The 26821-nt window shown below is 38.2% G+C and overlaps 3 protein-coding genes across 4 annotated transcripts in view; 1 reads left to right on the forward strand and 2 right to left on the reverse strand.

Moving 5' to 3' along the window:
• The window catches only part of LOC145785037 (elongation factor G, mitochondrial-like), a 27219-nt gene continuing 398 nt past the window's right edge, over window positions 1-26821 (forward strand). The window contains exons 1-16 of the mRNA XM_082596740.1: window positions 1-191; window positions 1081-1245; window positions 1673-1861; window positions 2199-2347; window positions 3416-3606; window positions 4406-4482; window positions 4675-4856; window positions 5749-5830; window positions 6159-6296; window positions 6981-7082; window positions 7625-7771; window positions 8627-8757; window positions 25085-25154; window positions 25821-25913; window positions 26205-26352; window positions 26548-26762. Coding sequence (XP_082452866.1) covers window positions 87-191; window positions 1081-1245; window positions 1673-1861; window positions 2199-2347; window positions 3416-3606; window positions 4406-4482; window positions 4675-4856; window positions 5749-5830; window positions 6159-6296; window positions 6981-7082; window positions 7625-7771; window positions 8627-8757; window positions 25085-25154; window positions 25821-25913; window positions 26205-26352; window positions 26548-26762 — 2184 coding nt within the window. The 5' untranslated portion in view covers window positions 1-86. The remainder of the gene's footprint in view (window positions 192-1080; window positions 1246-1672; window positions 1862-2198; window positions 2348-3415; window positions 3607-4405; window positions 4483-4674; window positions 4857-5748; window positions 5831-6158; window positions 6297-6980; window positions 7083-7624; window positions 7772-8626; window positions 8758-25084; window positions 25155-25820; window positions 25914-26204; window positions 26353-26547; window positions 26763-26821) is intronic.
• LOC145785039 (uncharacterized) lies at window positions 9790-14644 on the reverse strand. Of its 2 annotated transcripts, none has more exons than XM_082596744.1 (6): window positions 14477-14644; window positions 12621-12890; window positions 12274-12463; window positions 11057-11188; window positions 10352-10447; window positions 9790-10192 (listed from the first exon to the last, which is right to left on the reverse strand). In XM_082596744.1, the coding sequence occupies exons 1-6, from the start codon at window positions 14515-14517 to the stop codon at window positions 10136-10138; spliced, it is 786 nt and encodes a 261-aa protein (XP_082452870.1). In that variant the 5' UTR covers window positions 14518-14644; the 3' UTR covers window positions 9790-10135. The 2 variants fall into 2 exon arrangements, with proteins under 2 accessions (XP_082452870.1, XP_082452869.1); XM_082596743.1 differs by lacking the exon at window positions 14477-14644 and adding an exon at window positions 14232-14327.
• LOC145785038 (aldehyde dehydrogenase 1A1-like) overlaps window positions 21095-26821 on the reverse strand; it is a 13578-nt gene continuing 7851 nt past the window's right edge. Inside the window, exons 11-12 of the transcript XR_014291105.1 lie at window positions 21407-21525; window positions 21095-21105 (exon numbers count right to left, since the gene is read on the reverse strand). The gene's annotated coding sequence lies outside the window, so the exon portion shown is untranslated. The remainder of the gene's footprint in view (window positions 21106-21406; window positions 21526-26821) is intronic.

Consider the following 26821-nt stretch of genomic DNA (forward strand, 5'->3'; position numbering starts at 1 on the left):
TAATATACGTCTTTGTAGTCTGGAAATGCATCTGCCTTGACAAGGCATATTCAACTTACCCTAGTTAATTGTATGTATGGTTTTTTATGATGAGTCTTCATTTGGTAAGTCGTTTTAGTCTGCCAACAAAATCAAGATTATCACATTTTTGTCAGCTTGTGTTGCAAAAGAAAATACCTAAAAGTTTTGAAGTAAGTATCATTGTTACAATAAAAAAGATTTATTTTCGAGTTGTGAGAATTAGTTTTATTTTTCGAAAGTCTAAATCTCAAAGAATGAGTGTTAAATTTTTTGTTTTGGTATTATATATGTATATATATTCAATGTTTTTTATTTGTTGCCATACTTCTGCAATATTGCTAAATATGTGTGGGCCTGCAATTTGTAATATTACATTTTCTGAAAGATTAGAAAAATTAAACTTGCCTACTCTAGCATTCCGACGTCTTCGCCATGATATTATTCAAGTGTATAAATATTTAAATGGTTTTTATGATGTAAATTATACTGTATTGTTTCAAATGAATACAAATACCTATGATACAAGAGGCCATAACTTAAAATTGTATAAGCCACAAAGTATGTCAAGGCTGAGAAGCACCTTTTTCACAGTACGTGTAGTAAATGCTTGGAATAATTTACCACCAACAGTCATAAATGCACTTAGGTTGAATGCATTCAAGGCAAGGCTTGACAAGCACTGGAGCACTAGCAGTGATCCATTGAAATTTACCTTGAAATCATCTTATGATGTTATTTATTAAGTGACAGTACTATTGTGTATGTATTTTTCATGTACATATGATCGTATTTTTTTCATTTTCTGCTCCCACTAATATGTCTTCTAAAAGTTTATATATGTTATCAGATGTTATTGATGGTTAGAATTATTAGTTATGAAACTAGCTGTTAACCTAATTAACAGCAAATGCGTTATGTATATCAGAATGATGAAAAAGCACCTCGGTGCTTACAACATCAAATATTTATTATTATTATTATATTTTATTGGTAGCTGATCATTTCCTGTACCATATGACATCTTCTGCAGCTTTACACATTTTGAAAACTATGTTTTAGCTAACCAGGTTCAGAACAACATGGTATTCTACAAGTGTAGAGGAGCAAGCTGAATTATTGCAAACAATGCGAAATATTGGAATTGCAGCACATATAGATTCAGGAAAAACCACAGTAACCGAGCGATTGCTTTTCTATACTGGGAAAATTTCTGAAATGCACGAGGTTTAGGAAGATGTTTTTGGCTTTTTTGTGTAATAATTTCTGTCCGAAAGTTATATGTTTAACACATGCTACTAACTTTAACATTTTCAGTTTGCAACTTAGCCTACATAACAAAATGTTATATTCAATATTCACCTTTATTCCGGCTTCAAAGTGTTTTTGTGCTCTGGTAATAACTAATAGGCCTAAGTTACTACTGTATCGCCTATTGCTACCAAGTAAACCATTTTAATGGTTTTAAGTTTGTGTTTTGATTGATGTTTTCTAAAGTGTATCTTACTCCAACTTGGTTGATGTTTGATTTTTATACGTTTTAGTTTAAGTTTACCATTTCATTGAAAAAACTCACAAGAAAACTCACAAGAAACTCACAAGCAATATCATGGTATGCAATTGTGAAATATGATTGTTCTTTGACTTGTATTAGGTAAAAGGCAAAGACAAGGTTGGTGCCACTATGGATTCTATGGATCTAGAAAGAGAAAGAGGCATCACCATCCAATCAGCTGCGACATATGTCCAGTGGAAAGGACATGATATAAATATCATTGACACTCCGGGACATGTTGACTTCACTGTAGAAGTAGAACGTGCTTTGAGAGTTTTAGATGGCGCTGTAGGTTCTTGTGAAATGAAATATGTTATATACAGTATATATATTATATAATGTTATTTGGTAATTATATAATTTTATTATAGCATATGTAAAATATGTTTAGAAAATGAAAATAATTACTGAAAGTGTTAGTAAATGTCATGAAATTATGTGTCTGTGTGTTTTTTGTATAATTTAATAATGTGCAAAATGTATATAAATGTCAAGTTCCTTTTGAATGCTTCAAAGATGTTGAAACTTTTCATAGCTTTAACCTCAACACATTCACCTTGCAATCTTATTACTAGTTATAGTGCTTCGTATGATCATTAATTACTGTTTCATTTTTTCTTTCTAGGTATTAGTGATTTGTGCCAATGGAGGTGTTCAGAGTCAAACTCTGACCGTTAATCGACAGATAAATCGCTATAATGTCCCTCGGATTATATTTATTAACAAAATAGATCGATTAGCTGCAAATCCTCACCGATGCTTAACTCAGATCAGGTGACACATTTGCAACTGGAACAGTAAATTGTTAGTAAAATTAAAACCACAGTACTGCTTGAAAGACACAAAGAAGCCTTTGAATAGTTGTTCACTATTTCAATTTACTATAATCAGTGTCTTATACTGTAGTTTTAGTTTGATCTTTATGCCATTAAAAGAGTGAGAGCTTTTTAGTTCGAGCAAATTTGGAGCACCTTTTCTTTTTTCGTGGTGAAAATGTGCAATCTTTATTGTACTTTAAACTTTTAAAGAAACAATTTAATTCCTCATTCTATTGTGATTGAAGATCTAAAATGGCGATGCTCAAACTTTGCTCTATTTCTGACTTTTTCCATTTGGAAAGTTTGCATTCTCACTCCACATCGTACAAAACAAATAGAATGTGAAGTTTCAACAGCAATTTATTTTTACCCTTAATTTGATGCAATCTTCTAAACCAGTGGGCTACCTGTAATTGTGTATCTGACATTTGCTTTGCATGCGACAGCTTTATTCACTAAATATACTTCATACACCAGCAGATCATTATGCGAGAATGGTCGTCAGATCACTCGGCATGCGATAACTCAGCAAGTGCTTCAACTCAGCAAGTGCTTCAACTCAGCAAGTACATTTCAGCTACTGCCAAGTCAGCAAATGATATTTACTTGCTCAGTTCGGACCTGCTTGATCATTGCTTGTTAAACTGAATTTGCTGGCTTGTGACATGCCAAGTTTCGGCTTGCTCAGTTATTACTTTCTCAGTTTCATCACTTGTCAACTGCAGCCACTTGCTGAAATGTTGTGAGCTCAGTTGTCACTTGCTCAACTGCCATGTGCGCAATTTACAACTGCTGACTTGTAGGAGACTCTGTGAGAATAGCTGAAAAACGACAAGGCAAAGTATGCACAAAATTAGTCAACGGTGGTTAGAAAAAGGTCTTATATTAATACTGTATAATAATTGTCTAAACATGCAATGGGTCGTCTGAATTCCACTCTTGATAACACAAAACTCTTCAGTGGGGAGGACTTCTCTCCTGGCCGTATCGCACTGCATTAGAAGTTAAGTGATTTCTTTTTTAGGTCAAAATTGCGACACAACGCTGCTTTTGTTCAAATTCCGATTGGGCTTGAAGATGACAATGTTGGTGTGGTCGATGTGATTGAACGCAAAGCCTTGCATTTTGAAGGCAGTCACGGTCAAAATGTTGTTGAAAAGCCGATCCCAAGCGACCTTAAAGAAATCACAGAACAAAAGAGACTAGAGTTGATTGGTAAGTCATGTGGATAAAATGTGAACTTTGGTGATGTGAACGTGACATATTGACCGGAAAATGACATCTTGACACGAACATGACATGTTGACATGGAATTCTATTGATTGTGTCGGGTTTTTGCAAAATGACAGGTGGAATAATGACGTTCTCTAGAATTTCCGATGACAAAACTTACATTACGAGTGACTATGCAAATTTCAGCGACAATAGGTCATGTTGTGCAGTGGCATGGTCGTTCAACGCACTAAAAGCCAAGCAGAGCACTCCATGAATTCATTGGAACAACGATTGCAATTGTAAAATTCTCAAGCATAAACTAAAAATCTACTCCTCATTGGGAATGTCAAAGATTAATGAAAAATGTCAATATCATGTTATAAAATTTGTCGCTATCAAGATCGGCATTTACAAAGGATTGCATCTGCTGGCAAAAATTGGTTTTCGGACAGGGTTACTCCAGAAATTCATACTGGGTTACTCACACGATTTTTGCTACCATAACGCGCCGTAACGTTCTGGCTTTGAGTCGTTTAGATAACAAATCACCCCTGCATGAACTTGCTGCTTTGTTTGACTCATAATTCTTTGTTGGCCTAAGGATCTCGAGAAACTCTATATTCCATCACCTTTGAGACGTTGACTGGCGCTTGATGTCAGGAAAGGTATCGAGCAGCCATTGTGTTATTTTGGTCATCCAGTTCGCGCCAAACACTCGTTTGAGACGCGATAGACTGTGCAGTTAATGATGTACTCTGCGGCTTGTGCCTTCATGCTATGCTAGCAATATTTGTTTCAGAATGCGTTAGCAACGTTGATGAGCAATTGGCTGAAATGTTTCTGATGGACGAACAACCCACGTTGGAACAATTGAAGGTCAGCTGAAATTCTTTTCCCTCTCAGGGAATGATGTTATTTTACTGATGCTACGCTCATACACAGTTACACATTGCATTGAATTTGAACTTTAATAAAATGCATTTCTATGTCCTATATATTTTAAGTGACACTGTTTGCCAAACATCGTTATTGTCCTTCTAATATTCTTTAGTGACTTTTTTCAATCAGGCTGCAATTCGTCGGGCTGTTCTAGCCAGAAAATTCACCCCAATTCTCATGGGCACTGCACTGAGGAACAAAGGCATCCAGCCCCTGTTGGACGCGATTACCGATTACCTCCCTAACCCTTCAGAAGTCGACAACTTTGCGTTACTTGCGGAAGAGAAACATGCGAAGTCTAAAGACGAAGGGTCAGGGTTATTTTTTATTGCCTTTGCATATTTATTATGGTGAAGTGAAAACTTACGTTTTTGTATTCAAAAACCAAATGTGTTAAAAGTGGCGTTTAGGTCTAAAAAAAACTTCCAAAGTAATTTTGGTCTTATGCCACCTGTGCCCAGGTGGCTAAATGGCCCGGAAGGTCATGTGACCTTTCAAAATCGGCAAAAATTACATAACTTGAGAGCCGGTTAAGCTAGAAAGCTGGTTTTTGACTTAAAATGCTCAGAAGGTATATTTAGAAGGTTTATATCCAAGTTATTCGCTCTGCCTACGGGCAGACTGGATATAGGAATCAAACGTAACTGTGTTACGGTCACGTGATGGAGACGTGGGCGCTGCCTGGCTATCAAACGGCGGTCAGTAACAGCCACCTCACACGACGGGCCACCCGGCCTGACGTGGATCGATCTTTTTGCGTTGCGGAAAGCTAAGTCTGTCTCCCTCCGCCATTCTAAATGTTGCGGACGGATCGCATAGAATTTTCAATCCACACCCTCCTTCCACAAGTACCTAGACTTCCCAGTCTGGCCCCCCGCGACCTAAGCAGCTGCTGGTGAACCTCCCTCCCGGGTGCACCGTAACCCCAAAATCACCCCGCTCCCCGCCGCCGCGGGGTGTAGCAGACCGGTTTTCTAAAGTCTCTGACCTGGTTACGTTTATTGTGTTCTTCTCGCCGTGTCAATTATTTTGTATAGTTCGTGCGTTGTCGATCCAAATAAAACAATCTATCACCGTGAATCCAAATTGCCACAGTCCAGCTTTGCAATTTTTTAATTGCCTAGCTCCCGAATATGACGCCGTAATGCTTTCAACTCCACAGCGCTGCTCGTGGTTGCCTTTTAATTAATCCTTATTCCGCAGGGAGGCTAAGCAGGAGAAAGTGTTAATGGACCCCACACGTGTGATGACCAATCCCTGTGTCGCCCTGGCCTTCAAAATTGAGGTTTGCTTTTTCTTGTACTTTTAAACTCAGAGCTTTTGCTGCAACTAGACGAAGACCACAATGTTATGGTGTTTGTAACTTCTTACCAGTTAACTTCTAGGATGTGGATTTTTATCTCAGGCTGAAAAACTAACCGTCTATTTCGTCCTTGTTAAGTGATTCCCTATTTAGCTGCAACGGTAATCTTGCTGTATGTGACATTGTGACAACAACAAGTTATAAGTCTGTTATTTGTCTTTTCAGCTTAAGTCTTAACTTTTTGTTGAAAAAACTGATTGCGCATTTTATTATCCAAACCGGAAATAAATCTTTTGAATTGTTCTTCCAGCAAAGCAAGTTTGGTCAGTTGACCTACCTTCGTATGTACCAAGGAGGGATTGAGCGGGGCGACAACCTGTACAACGCAAGGACCGGGAGACGCGCCAAAACATCCAGGCTTGTCCGAATGCACTCCAATAAGTTAGAGGTATGTTTACTCCGGCTAACGAATGTGATAATTGACAGCTGATGTATTTTGTTTTACCTTGTCTTGCAAGTTTAAATGTAGTCCCGTACATGCAGTGTGGAGAGCAATGAAAAGTTGGGTTTCCACCTTACTAGCAAGCATGCAATTTTTTTATGGTTATTTTTTCGCATGTTTTTCCTTCAGCACCTAAGTCTCATCTACCAAAGAAGTCTGCCTCTTAATCTGGAGATTTGTCGCACAATTCGTAATTTCTCAGAAATTGGACTGACAGTGTGAAAGTTTATCCTGAATGCGAACCAATACGGAAATTACATTAACAATTAAAACAACAAAATTGAAATATTTTGGCCATATGTTTCGCAGTAATTCTATTCAAAGACAACTGTTTGAAGGAAAAATGAATGGAAAACGAAATAGGGGCAGACCACCACGAATTCGGACTAGTGATATCAAAGTTTGGTCATGACTTGATTACAAAGCTGTGATAGAAAAATCCCACAACAGAAACACTTGGCGCTTCATTGCCTCCAACCCTCGACGAGAGGAAGAAGGTTAATGATTATTTCTAGACCTGCAGTATTCTTGTAAAACCGCATAAGGTTAACTTCAACAGAACAACTTTAAAACTTGCAAAGTTGTTATTTTTCCCACGATTGGATTGTTGATATGGTTTTGTTCCCCCAGGATTTGAGCCATGCTTATGCCGGGGACATTTGTGCCGTGTTCGGTGTCGATTGTGCAAGCGGAGATTCTTTCGTCAGCAAACCCAAGCTTAATCTCACCATGGTTTGTTTAATGGATTGGTCAGCGTTTTTTCAAAACAGCTACTTAAAAACTCTTATTCAGTCTCCAACTGCACTAGATTCCTGAAAAAATTTACATTCATTTACAGAAATTTACATTTCTGAAAAATAGCATGAGGAGAATGTATAGAATTTGAGTAAATGGAATGTTACATTTAATCATTTTTAAATTGTTTTGAATCATTAAAAAGTTGCTAACGTTGCCAGTTGAGACCATACTTTCTATACTTGGTAGGTCCACCGCACAAATACACCTGAGGCTTTTGTTTTGTTACCGGGGGTGTTGTTTCGAGTTTATCTCAACCGCAGGGGACGATTACAATTCAAGCATTGCAAGTTTTTAACTGAACTTGTTCGTCCCAACCATGCCCAGACATCAAATCAGTCGTTTTTGACATTGATTCAATGTCTGTAGATGTTGAATCAATGTCAAAAACGACATGGCGACGATCCCAAACTTATTAACGTAAAAAAAAAAACGATAATGGTGATTTTTTTCAATTCAGTCCAATAACTGTATTACAGGAATCCATTTATGTACCTGATCCTGTCATCTCCCTCTCACTTAAAACTCAGGTCAGAGACGACGGCGGGAAGTTGAGTAAGGCTTTGAATCGATTTTCCAAGGAGGATCCGACCTTCAGAGTCCGATGGGATGAGGACTCTAAAGAGGTTGGTCATCAGGATCGATGCATTTTGATTTGAAGGGTAGTTCACAGGAAATAGTGGTGAAACATGTATTTCGATTATGTTAAATAGAAGGCTGTATCAACTATCAACTGCTCAAGCTGCTTTCTTTTTAATGCCAATGCATGGTTCTTGGGAGAAAAAGGGTTAAGTCGACGGCAAAACTTTCTTTAAAAAAGTAACAATTATATCACATTAAGTTCGTGTCATTATGAAAGTAATCTGTGCGGTCTCAGATTGGTTTTCAAGGAAACTTTGATTGTCACGAACGGACTTTGCACTATAGACTGGATGAAAAACAGTTTTAATTGAACTTTATATCGATCATTCTGTGCTGCATGCGACAAAACCGTAAAGCGTTTAAAATAATCCGCTCAGCCAACTTCGGTTCTTGGCAATGAGGAAATACGCTTTCAAAACGCGATTTGCCACGTAGTAATGAAGAGCTCTACAAATCAAGTTTAAATCCTGTCACTGTTCTTAATAATATGTAACTATGATCGTCTCTGCTGCCACCTTGCGCTGACAAGAAATGAGATTTGAAGAAAGTGTTTTGCTCTGTTTATAAAGCTTGGCATAGTGACTCCATTGCCTTGACAGCAAAATCAATCAACATCTGTTGATGTTGATTGAATGAAAAGTAGACTATCTTTTTCCTCAAAAACGACTTGCAATAGGTTCAACGTTTTCGTTAGCTGACAACATTTCAACAAAATTGCTTTCAATTTACGATGTTTTCTGGTGCGGCTAGATTCTTATCCAGAAAATTATTCCTTTTATTGATTTTAATGTCGTTGATTCAATGTAAAAAAGGACTAATTTGCTGATTGGTTTGAGCAGATGATTGTGTCAGGGATGGGAGAGCTTCAACTCGACGTGTACGGACAACGGATAAAAAACGAATACGGACTATCCGTGGAACTTGGAAAACCGAAGGTCGCTTTTCGGGAGTCCATAACTTCACTTGTGGAGTAAGTCCTTGAATTTGCTTCATAGATGCAGCTTCACTAGAGCTATTGCTTGATTGTGTCGCATCTCAGACAGCAAAATTTGTCTGGTGTGTTGCTCGGTTCGGTTTTATAGTTTCATAGATTTAACCACTTTCTGCAGTGCACTTGGTGCATTGACAGTGTGGATGTAATACCGACCACGATGAAGGTTCAATTCAAGGTGTTGCGCCCGTTTGTTGAGCTTTCGGTGTATCATTCTTGTCTAGCTCAGCTTTGTCACGCATTTAACTATTATCATGATATCCACTTGCACTTGTGTTAGACTTTTACGAGGTATTACAGTACAATGACTGATATTAAGGGACGTTTTGCTAACAATGCTAGCAACAGTGTTTGTTTGCAGGATAAGTATTTCACCAGATCGAGTTAGACCACCCAGTTAATAAAATCTTATTTTTTTACGTTGATTTTACTCTTTGGACTTTGTGGTCAGATCCCTATTTTTAGCAAAATCTTGTGTAAAGACGAAACATTGTGACGTCATGATTAAAATAGTCTTGTATGAAGCCTATGTTATCACTTCACATTCGAAAGCCGTAATCAATGAGATTCATTCGCATGTTCTTTGGATTTGCAAAGTGATTTAAAGCACCGAAGAAGACATTTTCATTGTGTTAGTTGCTAACGGCAATACTTGGCGACGTTGAGTCATGTGTGGCTAACAACTTTTTCTACCTGGGTTATGCTTTACTTCGTCTGTCGCCAAAAAAGTGAGTTAGCGCCATTAAGTTTTCTTCAAAAAAAGTCTGCAGTGCAGGGAAGATCTGGTCTGCTCACTGATATTGCTGTGAATGACAGACTGCTCTTTATAACGTTGTCGCGGTCGCCTTTTGATATGTTGATTGTTGAAAATCTTTATTCAAGTTTTATCCGGTTATATGCGGTTACTAGCGTTGCTATCATTATGTGCTTTCTCAATTGCTAAACCGAAAATACAAAACACATGCATTATGAAGATAGACGTTTATTGACAATCATATTGCAACTGTGTAAATGCGCGAAAAAGAAAACATGGAATGTATATTCTCTGCAATGCAATGCAAAAACAACGTAAACGTTTGTTACAACAAAACAACACTGATGAAAACTGACCAGCCAAACACCTCCGTGGCCCCTTTACAAAACTTCACGCATTGTCATTTGAGGCCTGACTGTCCATAGCTCCAGAACTACAAACGATATTTCTATCCCATAGTCTTGCAGCGGTCAAACTTTAACGTCGTGTGGTACTATTCTACTGCGAACAGGAGCTAAATCCCTCTGAAAACAAATTTCAGTTTTGATAATTTGTCGTTGTTTTGAGCTCTCATGGGTGGATGCGTTGCTTGGAGACTGTCGTTCATTCGAGGGTTAATTGTTGAATTCTCTCTTCGTTGGTAGTATATTGCGTGGGATGCTGAAAACACAGTGGCAAGAGGGTTTAAGATTTTTCTTCGTATATTTTGCATTTCTTGAATTTAAGCTAAAGTTGTATGTTTTATTCTTTGCAATACAATACCCGAACTCAAATCCTATGAAAACTGAAATTGATCAAAGCCTTTAATAGGTCACTCACCAAAACAGACACACCTTCACATTCGAACACCAGATCCGTAATCTCTTCAGTCTCGAGTAGGATTGTTCCTTTTGCCCTGCATTTTGTACCAGGAGCCTGTGAACAAGCATACTTGGTAACTTCATTTGTTCAGCCGCCTATGACATCACAAACACTTTATCTTGTCGGTTCGAATCAGTTGGTATGGTTGAAGTTAGTCCGTAGCGATTTTTCCCGCACTGGTGTTGCCAGATAAGGAATTCTTTCGTAATTTGAAAAAAATTCTAAAGCCGTTGAAGACAAAAACTTATGATTTGGAAAGTTTTGAAGTTCTGGGCAGAGAAAAAATCCTAACCCTTACCTTAATCCTAACTGGCAACACCTGCCACGAAACAATGCTTTTTAATCGCAACCTTGGCAAGTAGTTGAGAAACAACCACTTCGTTGAAGTTAACTTCCCTGCCAGAAAATCAGTCCTTGTTTACATTAAGTAAACGTTTTCATACGTGGAACAAATAGTAGAAATAACTGGATGTTCTTGTTGAGAAAGAAGTGTCACAGTTATTATATCGTTTCTAGTCGTTTATCAAGAGCGAGTGGTCTAGCAAAAACCACTCTTTGTTTGGTTGTTGCAACTTCAATATATGATTAAACTTAGTATCGTTTGGCTTTGCAGTAAGCTTATCGTAAATAACTACCGATATTGACTAAGGAACGGTTTCTTACATGTGTCACTGGCAGACAGTTACATTGACTTCTCCAATTGCATCCGTCAGTGGGCGCTAAAGTGACGTCCATATTTATTTCATGACGACTCTTCAGGCATCCATCGCTGGTGCATGATTTGCCAAGGCGAATCTGAAATTATTTTATTTATAACTTGTTTTATCTTAACGTTGATCCAACATCACGTTAAATCCAGTAAAAATGTTAAATCCAATTTTGTTTCTTGGTTTATCAGAGGAGGTTTTATGTTTATGGGTCAGCATAGTAAAAAAATGAATTAACTAAAAAAAATATGAGTTTTTGTAAAAGTTTGCGTGTTCTATGGAAACCAGAGTCGAGATATAAAAAGTTACTCCTAAATTCATCCCTTTGCTGCGTGCCAAGCAGAAATGAAATGACCGGTTTGAGTGTCGAACCCATATCTACCGCATCAGAGGCGGACGCTTGCACTATTAGGCTACCGAATTGATGCTGAAAAACTCACGCCAACTTGTACTTCATAACCCCAGGACGTATTACCTTGACACTTGCAATCAAGTGCCCTAACCCTAACCCTGAAAAGATTCCAAAGCAGTTGTTCGTTTCAGTCGCAACAGGTAGCTCAACCCATAATTTTGGACCCGCTCTTCAAATTAGCTCTTGAGTTTTTCAACGATCGGAAATTCCCTAGTCCGAAGAATTAATGCAAAATTGCTTATACAATTTGAAATGGAAGGTTTTTCAAATTTTACTGAGCACAATCTTAAGGCTATCTATATTTAAAGTCGATCAGCTGCTGATAAAACTATAAACAAAAACATCTATAAACAAATTTCATCATCATGAGGTTACATTCCTCTCGTTGAGGGTTGGAGGCTGTTTTTTTTTCAGTCATTTATCGGTCATTCACCGATTTTTTAGCAAAATGTCCGAAAAAATATAGTCAATTCGGTCAAAATGTCCGAAAAAAACAACGTTTCTCAGCGAAACTTAATGTTGTAGCTAGTCAGAAACTGCAAATTTTGGTTTGTATCAGCTACTTGAAAGGAAATATTTTCATCAGAAAAATGACCGAAATCAATAAAACTTGACCGAATTTTTTCAAGTCTTCGGACAGATGACCGAATAGTCCCAGCGAAAAAAAAACAGGATCAGCAGTTGTTGGCGCGCTAAGGAGCGTGAGTTTTTGTTTGTTTTTACACTTGATGCGTTTGACCAATGACCACACACTAACTCACCGATGATCTCGTGATGTCTCGGACTGTGTAGGAATCTATCTTTTCATATTCAATGAGTAGCCTCTTCAGCAACGTGGCTTCTTCAGGCGATGTAATGCTGCTCCAAGCACACATGCTTACTCTTCTTCTTTTGACCACCCCCGCAGACGACATACGCCTTATACGTGTCGGAAATCGTCTCTTTTTGGTTCTGTGGATATATTTTTTTTATTTTATGGCTTCAGAAGTGTAACGGTTATAAAGTTACAAGTGACTTTTGCCATTTTCGAAAAGATTCGAAAACTTTTCAACATGTTTGTACTTTGACCAAGTTAATCAATTCTAGTGCGGTTTTGCCATTGGCTCACCTGTAAGCCGCTGTCAACAGGGCGGGAATGGTCTTGTAGCTTCCCGATTGAACTATTTGCTGAATTAGCGCCAACGGAAGCTCATAAGGATCAGCCGACATGCTGTTGCGCCAACTGTACCGAGGCCGGGGATATTTGAAGCGTCTCCCCGAGTAGTGCGGTACCAAATGACGGCTAAGGTAAGCTCGTTTCTTCGATCTCCAGGCCATCCGCGGCATGATCCGGCGTTGACGAGTAGTTCGGTAGTGGTTGTCGGCTCGTTCAATTTGTCTGCCAAAGGAACGGATTGTCATACAGAGAGAGTAAAAGATTAAAGCAAAAATTTTGTTTCGAACGAGATTTTTCTATCTTCGACGTTGAAGTGATTTCGTTTCGTGATGCGCTCACAACCGAAACTGAACATTTGAGAATCTCATAATGAAGTACTCGTCCTACAATCCAAGGTGTTTGGTCTCATGTTATGTTTTTCTACGATTTTCTTAGTTATTTCATTATCGGAAAAAAATATCCAAGAAAACACATAAAAAGAAAATTTTGTTTCGAATTTTTTTATTGACAGGTTTCGTTTGACGTTTTCAAAGTTGCGCACAGATCTTTCCCTGTGAATGTTGTTAGATGAAAATTTATTCTTATTTGTAAACAATAAAAACTGATCCAAATGCTTTGCATAACCACCTCGCACAACAAAATCAATAATTTTTACATTGATTTAATGTCTGCAAACGTTGAATCAATGGGAAAATGACGGATTTTGCTGTCGGGAACACTCATCATTTTACCCAGAGTGAAGTGACTGCACTAATTTTATCTTTTTCTTGACGCAGAGAACGTACTTGAAAACCTCCAGTTTGTTTATTGTTTTGTCTTATATTTAGGATTGAACTGCTTTGTTTGTAGCGATTTCAATTAGTTCGATGGTGTAAGTGATAACATCTTAATTTGGTTGCTGTTTTGACGCATTAATAATGCAATGACCTATTGACACATGATACTGTTTTTAACGCAGATCAGTTACGTCAAAGAAAAAAAGTGAAAAAGCAACGCAAAATGATCAAGTCGTCTGTTCATAGTTGCGCTTACAAAATTGCATGATTTTGAAGGGTTTTAAGAAACTACTTTACCAGACCGTTTTAATTTCTCAAGGTCCTTCATAAACCCTCTCTGCGCTGTGTCTGAGAGCAACTTAATTTCAAACTGACAAATGACGCACAATTTTAGAAACGATTTGCATCCGCATCTACTTATGCAAAACCAAATCATGGAATCATAAACAATTTTTAAAAGACCAACATCTTCTTTTCTTGATATTTTGATTGACATGCTGCTGCAGAAAAGCGGCAAGATACAAACGCACAAATCCAAGCCTCAAGCACAGTGTGTTTTGTGTCTTTGACATCCCGAACGAATTAATAATACATAAAGCAGCTGCAGATAAGGGATGCTATGTCTGGTGAATTTTTCAATTCAAAACTATTTCAGCTAGCAAATGTCACTTATACATTGATTCAACGTATGCAGACGTTAAATCACTGCAGAAAGGTTAACTTAACGGCTGTGTTCTCAATGTTTTGCATAGTTGCATCAACGGAATCGGAATAACTATTTATTTACCTTGGTCCCATGTAGACTGCAGGTATTTTCAACGATGCTGTGTAGTGGACAGCGAGCAATAGCACAAAGGCGACTACAGTTATCAAATGCTTCATATTTCTGTTCAAGTTACACAGACTCTAATAATGTCGTAGTTTGACAGCTCTTCGTATATAAAGACAAAGCTTTTTTCCGCAAAACAACTGCCTAAAAATGGCCTTATATAACCAACAATTTATTGAAACCTCACTGCCAATTTTCTACACCTTTCGCCTTTGATGAGACCACGAGCTTCGGCAACGTGCATGGAGCTTGTCAAATCTTCTTCCTTGCCGACAAGTTTCTTCAGCTTATTTTGCAAAGCCCTGGGCCTTGTCTTACGATTTCCTTCTGAGGTTTTCACTCATTTAATAACCAGGTAGCTGGTTGATCTAAACGCAGCACTGGCTCGTAATTGCCCAGTGTCGCCTTGCTGCAAGTGGTCATTGTCTGCGGCAGTTGTTAATTTCGATCGACATCCTGGAAAATTACACAATTGATTTCAGTTGAAATGTGTCCAAAACTGCACAATATTGGTACCTAATGTCCTCTTGACAAAAATCATACTGCTGATTGTAATCAGTGGTTCCAACTTTGTACTTATTTTCAAATCCAACGTGACTAATTGCCTAAGCAACGCCAATATAAATAATAGTACTGCATTAAGTTTTTAAGCGTGTTGAGCAATTAGGCACAGCCGAAGTTCAGAACGTTGGATTAGTTGGAGTCTAGGCAGAATGGAAATATAGAATCCAGAAAAAATTCATATTCACGACTAAAATATTTAAAACTAACTGATATGACTTAACCCCTGATATGATATAACCTCTTACATTTCCACCATTTGTACCAGGGTTGTCGGTATTTTACCCGACCCAAAAAAACCCGGGTGGGTTTTTTTGAAAAAACCCACTTAAAAAAACCCAAAAAAACCCATAAAAAAACCCAGAGCATCATGTTTGTCCAGTTTTTATTAGAAAATTAAAAAAAATGAACAAAAACACTACAAGGCACTTAAAACAAACTTTAAATTAGGACTTAAGGATGTGATTATGAAGTAAATTTCCAAGAATAAACTGAAAACGCAGTGGATATTGTACAGTACACAAAAATCAAGTAATGCCACTTTGTGTATGTATACTACATTGATTGATTGATTGAATTTTTATCCTCGGACTGGGAAAGCTTCAATGCAGAGCTTAATCCTGGCAGTTTTGCATACTTGTAGAGGCTTTGAATCACTGACGCAGGCCCGGTCACCGAGATTGACAGAGTGAAGTTTCCGATTGTTGAAGTCTTGTTGCCTGGGAACTATTCCATCCATTAGATGCCGCTGAATGGAGAGCAGTCCTTAACGTGCGTTGCTGAAGCGCACACCCCGAGAGTCGAACCAGCGCTGCTTGATCTTGAAGCTTCTTCGTTCCAAATGTGACGCGCTAACCAATTGAGCTATCGGGGCGGACATTAAAACTCATTCATGCAAGAAGGCCTTATAGTTAAACTGGTGAAAGTACTACTCTACTGTAGTCTGTATATATGATGTGAAATACAATTTAGGAGGCTATTTACCAATTACAGATTCTGGATTCTAACGCATGGCTGTTTCAGAGCATTTGCCTAAATGGCCACGCAATCGCTCAATTGCTCATCCATTACTATATATAATATATATTTAAATGATGAAAAATATTTAAACATGATGGCATAAATGCTCCTTGCCTTCAAATCTAAAGCAAATGATGCAATAATGTGATTTCTACCACGGTAGCATCAACTTGGTATAAAAATCAGTGGATGATGCAACATCCAACTTGATCTTGAAATTAATGGATGATGCAACATTCAAGCAACAACAGCCCTAGTGCATTATTTTATTGAGTTATGCAAGCATGTACTGTGAGTGAAAGGCACTTCATTCGTAAAATGTAGTTTTGAGGTGAAATAAGCATGAATCTACCTTTTTTTGGGCTTTTTCAAAAAAAAACGGGTTTTTCTCAACCCTGATTTGTACTCCACTAATGTGAAAGGCTTTGTTTTTTCCCGTACTCGCTGGCCTAATGGATGGAGTGCCCGCTTTTGCCTCGATAGACCTGGGTTTGATCCCCTATTATGCCATATCAAATAATGTACTCTGTTGAACCGCGATACGCTTACAACGATGTATTTTCTATATATACTGTAAAGCAAGCTTACTCAACTAATGTTAGCAAAAGTCCAGCTTGACCAATTAAATTTTTAGTGGTCCGGTGAATAAGTAATTTCACTCGCAACCACGTAAGTTAAACTATCAGTACCAGCACCAAACCATCTTCTTTAGGTAAAATGTAACTCGATTTGGATTTTTGATGTGAAGTGTTGGGGTCTGAGGGGCGAAGCCCCCCAGCTCCTAAGATAATCGCAGCAAAATTTCTTTCTGTAAAATATATATTTAAAGAGGACCTGAAACGTTGCAATGAGGTTATTTATCCTGAAGCCCGAGGTCCATTATCAACACCCAGATGGTCCGAATTTGGACTGCGGTCCGCTAGTTGAGTAGCCCTGCTGTATAGCATTGAATGTAACATGTTGCCGCACTGACCTACGTTGCTATTTTTTGATGTCCTAACGAACAAAAGGAAGGCATATCATAATAGCTCATAAAAACCTAACTTTTACTAAAAGTTGTTTTGAAATTGATCTGCAATAAAGGTGATGAAATTCCTTTACTAAGTGGACGGCCTTTGAATACCACTTGTGCAACGTGTCTCACCCGCGCTAATCCACTTGTGCACGAACTTGACTGCGCTAATTAAAGAACTTGCTCGCTGCTGTTGTAGCGGTGATGGTGGTGACGGCCGCTTGTATGCCTCACAACATGTGCAACGAAATTTTTTTAAATGAAGATTTGATTTAGAACAGCTGGCGTTGTCACGTCTCCTCCTTGTTTTTCAACAAATTCCGCTTGATTTATCAGTTTTCATTTTGGTTTATCAAGTCGCTCAAACGCTTCTCCGGCTCAGTGCGATGATTCGCAGAACTTGTGACGTGTGTGTACTGTGTACTTTTGGTTTTCTTAATTTACTCCTCTCTCCAGTAGGAACGAAACATCCAGCTCTGGCATCCGCGGGAAGATTGTAGCCCAGCTGGAAAATTAGTTTATTTACGGTAATTTGATGTCTTCAGACCTTGACGAAAGATAAATTTCAATAGTTGCCCAAACATCGAAATTCATGATTTTTACATGACTTTACAATGTAAAACGACGAATTTGTTGTCTGAGTGTAGAACGACTTGTGTTTTTTACGTTTGATTATAATTTTATTTTCTGCCTTTTAGTTTTTCAACGTTGATTGAGTTTGATTAATGTTTTTTGAGCCTGTCTATTGTTATTGTCTGCACATGATCTGCAACATGGATTAAAATGAACACAAAACTGAATTGTCAAAGCATCGGTATTTTCTCATCATGAAAGATGAGGATTTGTTTTTGATAAAACTATCAGAATATAAATGGTGACATGAGCTGAGGTCATTGTCCATTCCAGCTTTTCCAAACTTTTTTTACGTCTTCAAAGAAGCCTTCTTCGGCATTAGGCTAATCTGTAATGATTACTCTTAAAAAGTTTTTTTTCACCAAATCTAATCTTGCACAATGCGTTAAAACTCTTTGCACCATCTCTGCTCACTTGTGCTTGTTCATTTGGTCATTTGCGTTGATGTTGCTCTTGTTGTTCATCTTTTTTTTAGCTCTACAATTCAAGAGTTTATTTTTTATAACACAATGTGCAATCCTTATTGTAAATGAAAATTTCTCGCTTTTGCGAACGACTACAGCGCGGCCTATAATTAAATTTGATAGTTTTCTTTTGCTTGTTATGCTCTCGTGTGAGGGTTCAATTAAAATGATAGGACCTCACCATCATAAATGACAGCCCACTTTGTTACATCGTCGATGACTGCGAATAAATTTTGCACTTACATAAGAATTACTTGCGTTATTACCAAGATATCATTTGTCATATGAATAGTTTTGCGTCGTGGTTTTGCTAGATTAGCTTTGTCTGAGAGTAATATTTTTAGAATGAAACGTACATTTTCTGCTAACACGTTAGTTTCGTATCTGAGTAAGCAATGCGCATCGTCGACTAGAGTTGCTGCTTTTTGTGCTTGGCGTGATTGGCAAGATCATAAGTTAGTTCTGTTTATGGAAAAAAAAACGTTGTCACACATGTGGTACTTGTCCGTGTGAGAGAAGTGACCGCTCAGGCTTGCTGCGGTTGAGTCAGACGAAGTAACAAGTCATAGGTTTTTTTACCGCAGCATCTCAAGCAACCAAATACCGCCATCACAATTGTGGTTATTTACAATTATATTTTTTACACTGAAATTTCCATCTACACTTCTTAAAGTTCCACACATGATATAAAGGGCTACGTGGCGAAGGATGAGGTCACGAAGGTCCTCGAAGGCTATTCCTTAAAATTACAGGTTAACACTAACACAGGTGGTGGCGCGCCTTCAACAATTCTTACAACATACTGTTACTGTACAGTGTACACTAAATAAATACCAATAAGTGATAACTCAATTACTGTTTTTCTACCAGGATTCAATGTCAGTATCACTTGGCTAAGCTTTTGACCATCATTTGGTTTTCGAAGAAGCAAGCAATTCGATCTCAATGGTTTTCCGCTCACCTATTCACCGTAATTAAACATTGAATCTATGCAATATGTTGCATATGCGGTTAATGTATTAAATGGATGTCGTTTCTCGACGTTGCAGTTCTTACTGTAAGCTTCAACCAATAAATCTGTGCTTTTTTACATTGATTCAACGTCTGGCTGGGAACAATGGCAATCTTGCTCTCAGAATTGTGTTGTGATTGTAGCATAACGTTCAGAAACAACTCTAATATCTGTTTTTGAAACAGACATTGAATCAATCTTTCTGAGCCACAGGAACCCAATCACAATTAGAAATAAATTGACACTGTCCGAGTTGGAAATATTCTTGTTGTAACTATCGCCCTTCTTTTATATAAAACTGTAATTATTCTGATCCCATAAATCGTTTGCTAGGCGGTAAAAAAAGCTGATCGAAGAGCTTTTTTTAGCCGTTTTGGAGGACTTTGTCAATCCCTCGTTAGCCCTCTCTGGTTTTTGCTTCATCGCCATGTATGCAAACAATTTTTTCGTAAGTCTGAAAACAATTTATGGCATTTACTCGGTTTCACGCGTCCCGCGTAATTGTTTCAGGATTTTTTGTATTTGAGCATGATTTGCGATTCGGTGGGTGTCAACCCGGTGTTCAGTTTTTACGGACAATTTCTGATGCTTTGCTGGAAGAAGTGTATATTTTTGTTGAACCCGCTGTAATAATAAAAAAATAAAGATTCACTATCCCTGCATACCGGTTGCCTGTCGAATAAGTTTTTATGAACCACAAAAGCAAAACCTGTCAAAAGACTCTTAATTAACAAAGTTTCATTTTTTGTAAATGTTAAAACAAGTGTAGGTCTCTCTTGCGTTGCTTAAAACCAGGCCGTGAGTGTGGTGTAGGTACGTTTACTATGTTTTACTACCGGTCCAAAACATTCTTCAATATAAAAGTGTGAGACTTCCTGCATAAGAGTCCGTTTTGTCACGTTTATCATGTAGTACCGATATGGGTCTAACTTTGGCTACAGGTGACCAAACTCAAGTTTGCACATTTTTTCAAGGTTTATTGGTCTCAACCATAACATGTCTCAACATACGTGCACCAGCCACCATGACTCGAAAATCTGTTCAGTTTATACAACTAGGGTTGAAGGAGGTAGAAGCTTGTCTTTCAATAACTAATTTAGTAAAATCAGACAAATTTCGCCAAAAGCGGGAAAATTACACTGGCAGCTTACGATGCAACGTTTACAAGTTAATTATGGTAATTTGCCAGATGGAAATGATCAAGTTGCCAGGTATAAAAATAATTTTATCTGCATATTGTCGGACGTTCGGTGATCTTTACTGATTTCACTTCTGCCGTTGCACACACCGCATTCTTTCACCAACGACATGTATTAATTACACAATAATCATAATTTGGCAATAACAAGACTGCAGCACATCGTTTTTTTTTAGCTCAATTCACTTTTATTCCAAAATTGACTCGACAAAATATTGAATTTATTATTTTTAATTTGCTTTTCGGCTCTGTCGCATCAGATCATCTTTGTCTTTCACAAAATTCTTCTAATTTGATCCTTGAAACTCATTACAATGGAAATGGGTTTCCGTCATATATGCTCCATTGCTTCTTTGACGTCTTGGCATTTTCTTCTTTGTTCCACGCACCCGCATTGTAGTCTTCTGGAGAATTTTTGAAAAAGTAGGATGTGTCATCCATCTCCTCCGGGAGTACGTTCTCTCTTCCATTCCGGCATCTTAATGGTGAGAAGACATTCGCTGTGAGGAGGTTCACCATCACCATGCATTTTTTCGAGACCTGCAGAGAACGCAGTGGTTTAAAATTCGGTTGATAGTTTTTCCCTGAGAGAGCGTGTCATATCTTATCATCAATGCACAAACTCTCTCCAGCTGAATTATTGCGTAACTTGTTTGCCTCTTGAAGGTGACTCTCACATTCCAAAACGCAATTTCAACAATATTTCTTTCGAAAACGTCTTTGTTGCGTTAATATTGCATTTAATGAAGTTAAAAAATGTTAAAAATCGCTCCGATGCTTCACTTTATCCTGCAGTAGTAGTTGCAATTCGATCATGGAGAACAACTCACCGCATCCATCATGGCTGGCTTGCAGTTGGGGTTGGATGTGAAACGACTGCACGGGGTTTCCACCAAGTAGACCGTCATATGGCAAGAAGAAATATCTTTTTCCTGCAGTGAAACGTGTAACTTGATGTTTTATTAGAATGAACTTGGTTTTGAAACACTAAATTTCACTCACAGCACTGAAGATAAAAACTGAAACATTTAGTTTTCGAACGTTTGTTGATTATGAGTTTATTTTCTACATTTTGGGCTCTTTATTTTTTGATCAAATTGGCCAGGTATTCCGACCCTTTTTGTTCCTGGTTTAATTTGAATTTATAAATTTTATCTTATACCAGTACTGTACAGTTTTTAAAAAATACACTAGAACTTATTTCAAGTTTGTTGTACTCTGTCTTGCTCTCACCTTACAAGCAACGCTTGGAGCACGTGACTGAATGTAGAGCTGCTGATTGGCTCGTGTCACTCTGTTGTATTCGGAGGTTATGAGGTCACCAAGAACCTTGGTCACTAACATTGGTTTAACTGGTGATTGAAACATGCGCAGTTAAACATCGATAATACATTTCATCAACATTGGAATGAAAATGTTAAATGATAGCAGTATGAATTGAATATCAAGACGAGTTGTTTCTTGGTCATATTATTCACTCCTAGCTAGCAAATTTTGTATTTTTACGTCGTTTAAACGTCTAAGACTACAAGCAGCTTTTACTGGAGTTGGAGTATTGCATTTCGTAATTCTTCCCACTAAGTCACCCGATTTATTTACCTTGGTCTGCTTTTGAGTTGTATTCTGAGCCTGACAGACTCATTATCTCTTTGTCTGCGACGAAGAGTCTTTCTTCAGACAAGGCAAGAAAGCAAAAGAACACGAGCGTAGTTGCGGCCGCTTTCGACATGTTTTTCTTGTTTTGTCTTTTACATAAAATTAATGTAATAATATTAAAATTTGACGATTTTGTATAAGTTGATCTGAAAGATAAAAAAACGAAAAAACGAATAGATCTCATGGCTTCTTCAGACATGTTCCGCATTGTTCCCTTCCATATTCATATACAGTATATCTACTTGCGAATGCCGATAGATTTACTTTTCCTACCGTGACTTTTACTCAATTCATTCTTTGTTTGACCCGACATTGAAGCAGCCATGGCGGAGGCTGTCTTCTGGCTCCAGTGTAGTCTTTTCAGGATTGCATTTATCCATGAAAAACATGGTCTTTTATATTCGGTGGTGATTTTGTATATATTTCATTTGACAATTTATTGCGTCACTCTTTTTCCACCATTTCAACTAATGGATAAAATTATTAATGAAAAATTCAAGACTTGATTTGCCCTGTTAAGCTCATTACATCCTATTTTAACTGTCACGAAATGTTTGTAGCGTAAATAAGTCTACAACGGTGAGAGATTTTTAAAGTATTCTCAGAATCTTTTTGAAGAAATTAACAGCGAATGTAAAATTTCCCAGTCAGCAACAGTTGCCTTTTTGGATCGGGGTATAATGCTGGTCACTGTGCGGCATCAAACTATATTTTCTTTGTACATTTCAATTCTTTTTGTTGAAATATTTCAATATAATGCAATGTACCTCCCACATGGAATGTTGGGAAACTCTCCGCACAAACATTTTAAAAGTTTCGTTATCTGCCAACTCACATCCGCAGGGCCGTTGAGTGGATATTTTGGGCCTGGTACCAATGAGATCCTTGAGCCCCAAATCAGGACATTCATGAGAAAAACGCACTGCATCCCAGCAATATTTTTTCATGTTTCCTGGCCTCTTGAAAAGGTTTTGGGCCCCTAAAATTATCGCGGGCCCGGGTCTACCACCCCTTGGACGCCCTGTCAACGCTACTGCACATCCGGGTTAGGTTTTTGTTAGTTTGCAATGTATTCTTTTTTATACGATCTTTGCTGCTTGTTAGATTTGATTCACCAGAACGTAGTAGAGATTAAACAATTTTTAAGGTCAAAAGTGGGAAAAACTAACTGGAAAACGCGATCTGGTACTATGACACTTCCTCAAATGGGCGATCTACACAATTTTTAAGGACGTTATTTTTGCCATCTTAGTTTGAATTGTTTTTATGTGTGAGAACGAAGTGAACATTAAGACGTTTTGTCGGTGTTACAGGGTTGATCTGACAAACTGTTGTATGTTGGCATCTTCAAAGATCGTGATTCCAAACTGAAAAATCGGTTATTTTTACATTGATTCAACGTCTGCGACTTTCAAACGTCTGGATATTTGAGAACGACATTTATGCTTGACATGTCAGACGTTGATTGCTTCTTAGTTGCCTCTGGTGTGGTAAATTTTCGGACACAACGCATTGAACTTTTAAACTTGTATAAAGGTTTCATCCACTCTTTTGAAAGCGTCTGCCATGTGCCAAAACTGCCATTTTTCTAATTTATTATCTGACTACAACTTACAAGCAACTTAAACAGAAAAAATAATTGCATCTGAGAGGTTCGATGTGTGGCTTGTTTCAATTCTGCGGTTGCATGAAGTGGTAAAGGCAGACCAAGCAGAGTGTATTTGGCAATCAAGATAGTGTTTCGTTTTTTAACAAAAATAATTTATTTTCTCTTTCTGTGTTGGTGCAGAAAGAGCACATCGCTTCTATCAGGCCCGGATTTAGGGGGGGCAGAGGGTGCAGGTGCCCCGGGCCCCCCGACTTTTGAAGGGCCCCTACGTGGAAAAATTGTGATTTTGTGCTATTTTTCTTCTTTCAGCCTTCGAAGTTTCTGCAAAATGCTGTGCAGCTGGATTAATGCTACTGTGGACGTAAAGGTGGTTTTTCGCGCCGTAGGTGCGAAAAAATTTTTTGCACGGGGGGCCCCCTGATCTAAAAGTGCCCCGGGCCCCCCATCAGCTAAATCCGGCCCTGGCTTCTATGCATATTATCAAATGTGGTTATGGAATAATTTTAGTAAAATTATAATGTTAAGTTTAATTTAGAATAATGCTCAATTTTTTTTTTTTGCTGAGTTCACTCGCAGACAATACAGCAACGAAAACAAAATCATTCAATGAAATAATTGTCTATCTGTGGTTGAATAGGCATCAGCACCCCGCAATTATCGCTCATGTGAATCTTCTCGTGCTAGTTGTGTAGTGTTTGATCTTGAATTGAATAAGTTTGTGCGAGCCTTCCACTGCTTGCAGAAATATCTTCATGTAGAGTGGTTCAAACAAATTACGGTTTATTGAATTTGATTTTTGTTTGACAATTCTAGCATCTATCCTTTCTTTGTAATTATCTTAAACTGAATCCGCCGTGTTGTATTTAACTTTGGTACGGTTTGTAGCTCTGTATTATAATAAACACTGAGCACTTATTGCAATTCATGCACTGAGCTCAAACAAAAGGTTGATTTAATATAATTTTATTTTATGTGCATGCTGTCGTGGAAATTCGGAAATGCACCCAGCCATTTTGTTTGATCTTGATCTTCAAAGAGCGAAACTGCTTTCGAGGTTTTCCATTGACGATCTTGTCATTTCTGTCACGCGGGCTGCTGTTTACAACATATCACTTGTCACCGATTGTCCAAGATTTCTTCTGTGCACATCGATAGGCAGATTTATAAATGAAACAATAAGTCTTGTGGTGGTTCAATCAATCTGCGTGTAAATTTGTTTTTTGAATCACATTTAACATTTTCACCTTATCGTGGTGAAAATGTTGCTGCGGCTTCGGCGTGTTTCTTTATATTTCGCTTTCAGAGTTAATTATAATAATGTTATTTATTTATTGTCGCTCTACAACTGCTCAGGTCTTTTCGCTGCTTTTAGCGATAGGGCTCAATGGCTCATGTTTAATTTTGCACCAGATTTAGGATGTCATCACATTGTTGCCCGACTTACCTTCACTGCGTTATGCAAGAAAGAACACATTCAGTTCCGTTTTTTTTTTTTTAATCTTCAGTATGCCCGACCTGAAATCGATCTCTAATGCTGGTACTGTAGATCAGAGTCGAACGCGATAACCACTCGTCCACTGAGCTGGTGCTTCCAAAGTTGGTGTTACAAAGTATCAAAGTACTCAAAGCTGTTTTTGCTTTTACAGATTTGATTACACTCACAAACGGCAGTCTGGCGGTCACGGGCAATATGGCAGACTCATCGGTTATGTGGAGGTGAGACTTGCTCGGACTTTCACAGTTTCTGTCACATTTTCATGGACAAATCCTCCCGGTTTTGTAATCATTGATTAGTTTCAATTGGGCAAAAAGCAAACTCAGTCAACAAACTAATTCTTTTTCAAGGTTTTAATATTTTGTATCATTTCTTGTTTTTTTTTTTTATTGAAGTGGTAGTCTGTTATTGTTGCCGCGTTTCTTAGTGGTTTGCAAACCTTCACATTATTTTCGTAATTTGCTTGATTTTCATATGCGAGCAAGGATCTCAAATGAAATGAAGCAACACTGACATTTTGGGTTAGACCACTATGTGTGGTTAAACAACCCAGACAGTAAATTGGCCGTTTTTCACATCGATTCAACGCCTACAAACGTTGAAATAGTGTGACAAACAGTTGATTTGTTGTCTGGGAATATAGCCTACGTGCACTACTGCACAATGCCCATGTAGTGCGGCTTTTTCACGTGTTTCGAATATAGATAATTGTATATTGGAGCATTATTTGCCAGATTGTTACATGTAGATTCACCTCGGTGCTAGAAATCCAAGGATATTCTATTTATAAGATTGTGGTGCGGTTTCTTATTTAACATATACACCAGCGCGTTAGAACTTGGTGTATTTTTTACAATTTAATTGATGTCCGAAATTTGTTTTCTCAGCCTCTTCCAGCTGACCAAAACACGAAAGTGGAATTTGTTGACAAAACAATCGGTACCAGCGTACCTAGCCAGTACATGGGCTCCATCAGGAAGGTAGTTGTTATTTCTAGTTCTGTGGACAACCTCATCCCCATCATGTTGTTCTTGTGCTTTCAAATCTTCATAGTGAAATTCCAGAAACTAATTTGTGATTTAAAATAAATGGAGCTTTTTTCTTGGCCAGTCCGCGGGCTCTGCCTTTTATCAACTTGGGGCAGCGGCGGTGACTGGGGCTATATGTTTGGACAGGTGTCGAGCAGCCATTGTATCTTTAGTTAAAATTTTACGATATGCACTAATTGTTGTGTCTTCTCTACAATCACATATTTACTTTTTCGTCTTCAGGGATTTTTGGAAGATTCAACGGAAAAAGGAACATATATCGGAGCAAAAATAACTGGAATCCGGATTGTTCTACAGGATGGTGCGAGTCATCTGGTGGATTCCTCCGAGATCGCATTCATGTTAGCCGCAAAAGGAGCCTTTCTTCAAGGTACCGTACGAAGATAATAATCCATTCACTCGGTTGTGAAAGGCATTCCCCTGAATTGGCAGTATTTTTTGTCGCTGTGGGAATTCACTTTCTTTGCGCACAAATTCGTGGTTGTAGTCGCACTCTCGTGTTAGCTGTACTTTGGGCAGACGTGATACCAGAACTCCCTTTGAAGCATTATACCTTAAATTTCAGCTTACGAAAACGCGCCCAAGTGTGTCTTGGAACCGATAATGAACGTGGAGGTCAGTGCCCCCCTGGAGTTCCAGGGTGCTGTAATTAGCTCCATCAATAAAAAGAAGGGAGTGATCACAGACCAAGATGGCGACGGCGAATACTGCACACTGACATGTGACGTGCCCCTAAACGATATGTTTGGATACGCATCGGAGCTGAGATCCCTGACAGAGGTACGAATAGTGCTGTGACTTCCATTGGGCAATACTTATATTTTGCGTCCAACAGAGCA

The sequence above is a fragment of the Aplidium turbinatum genome, chromosome 16, assembly GCF_918807975.1.
Source record: "Aplidium turbinatum chromosome 16, kaAplTurb1.1, whole genome shotgun sequence".
Classification (NCBI taxonomy): Eukaryota; Metazoa; Chordata; class Ascidiacea; order Aplousobranchia; family Polyclinidae; genus Aplidium; species Aplidium turbinatum.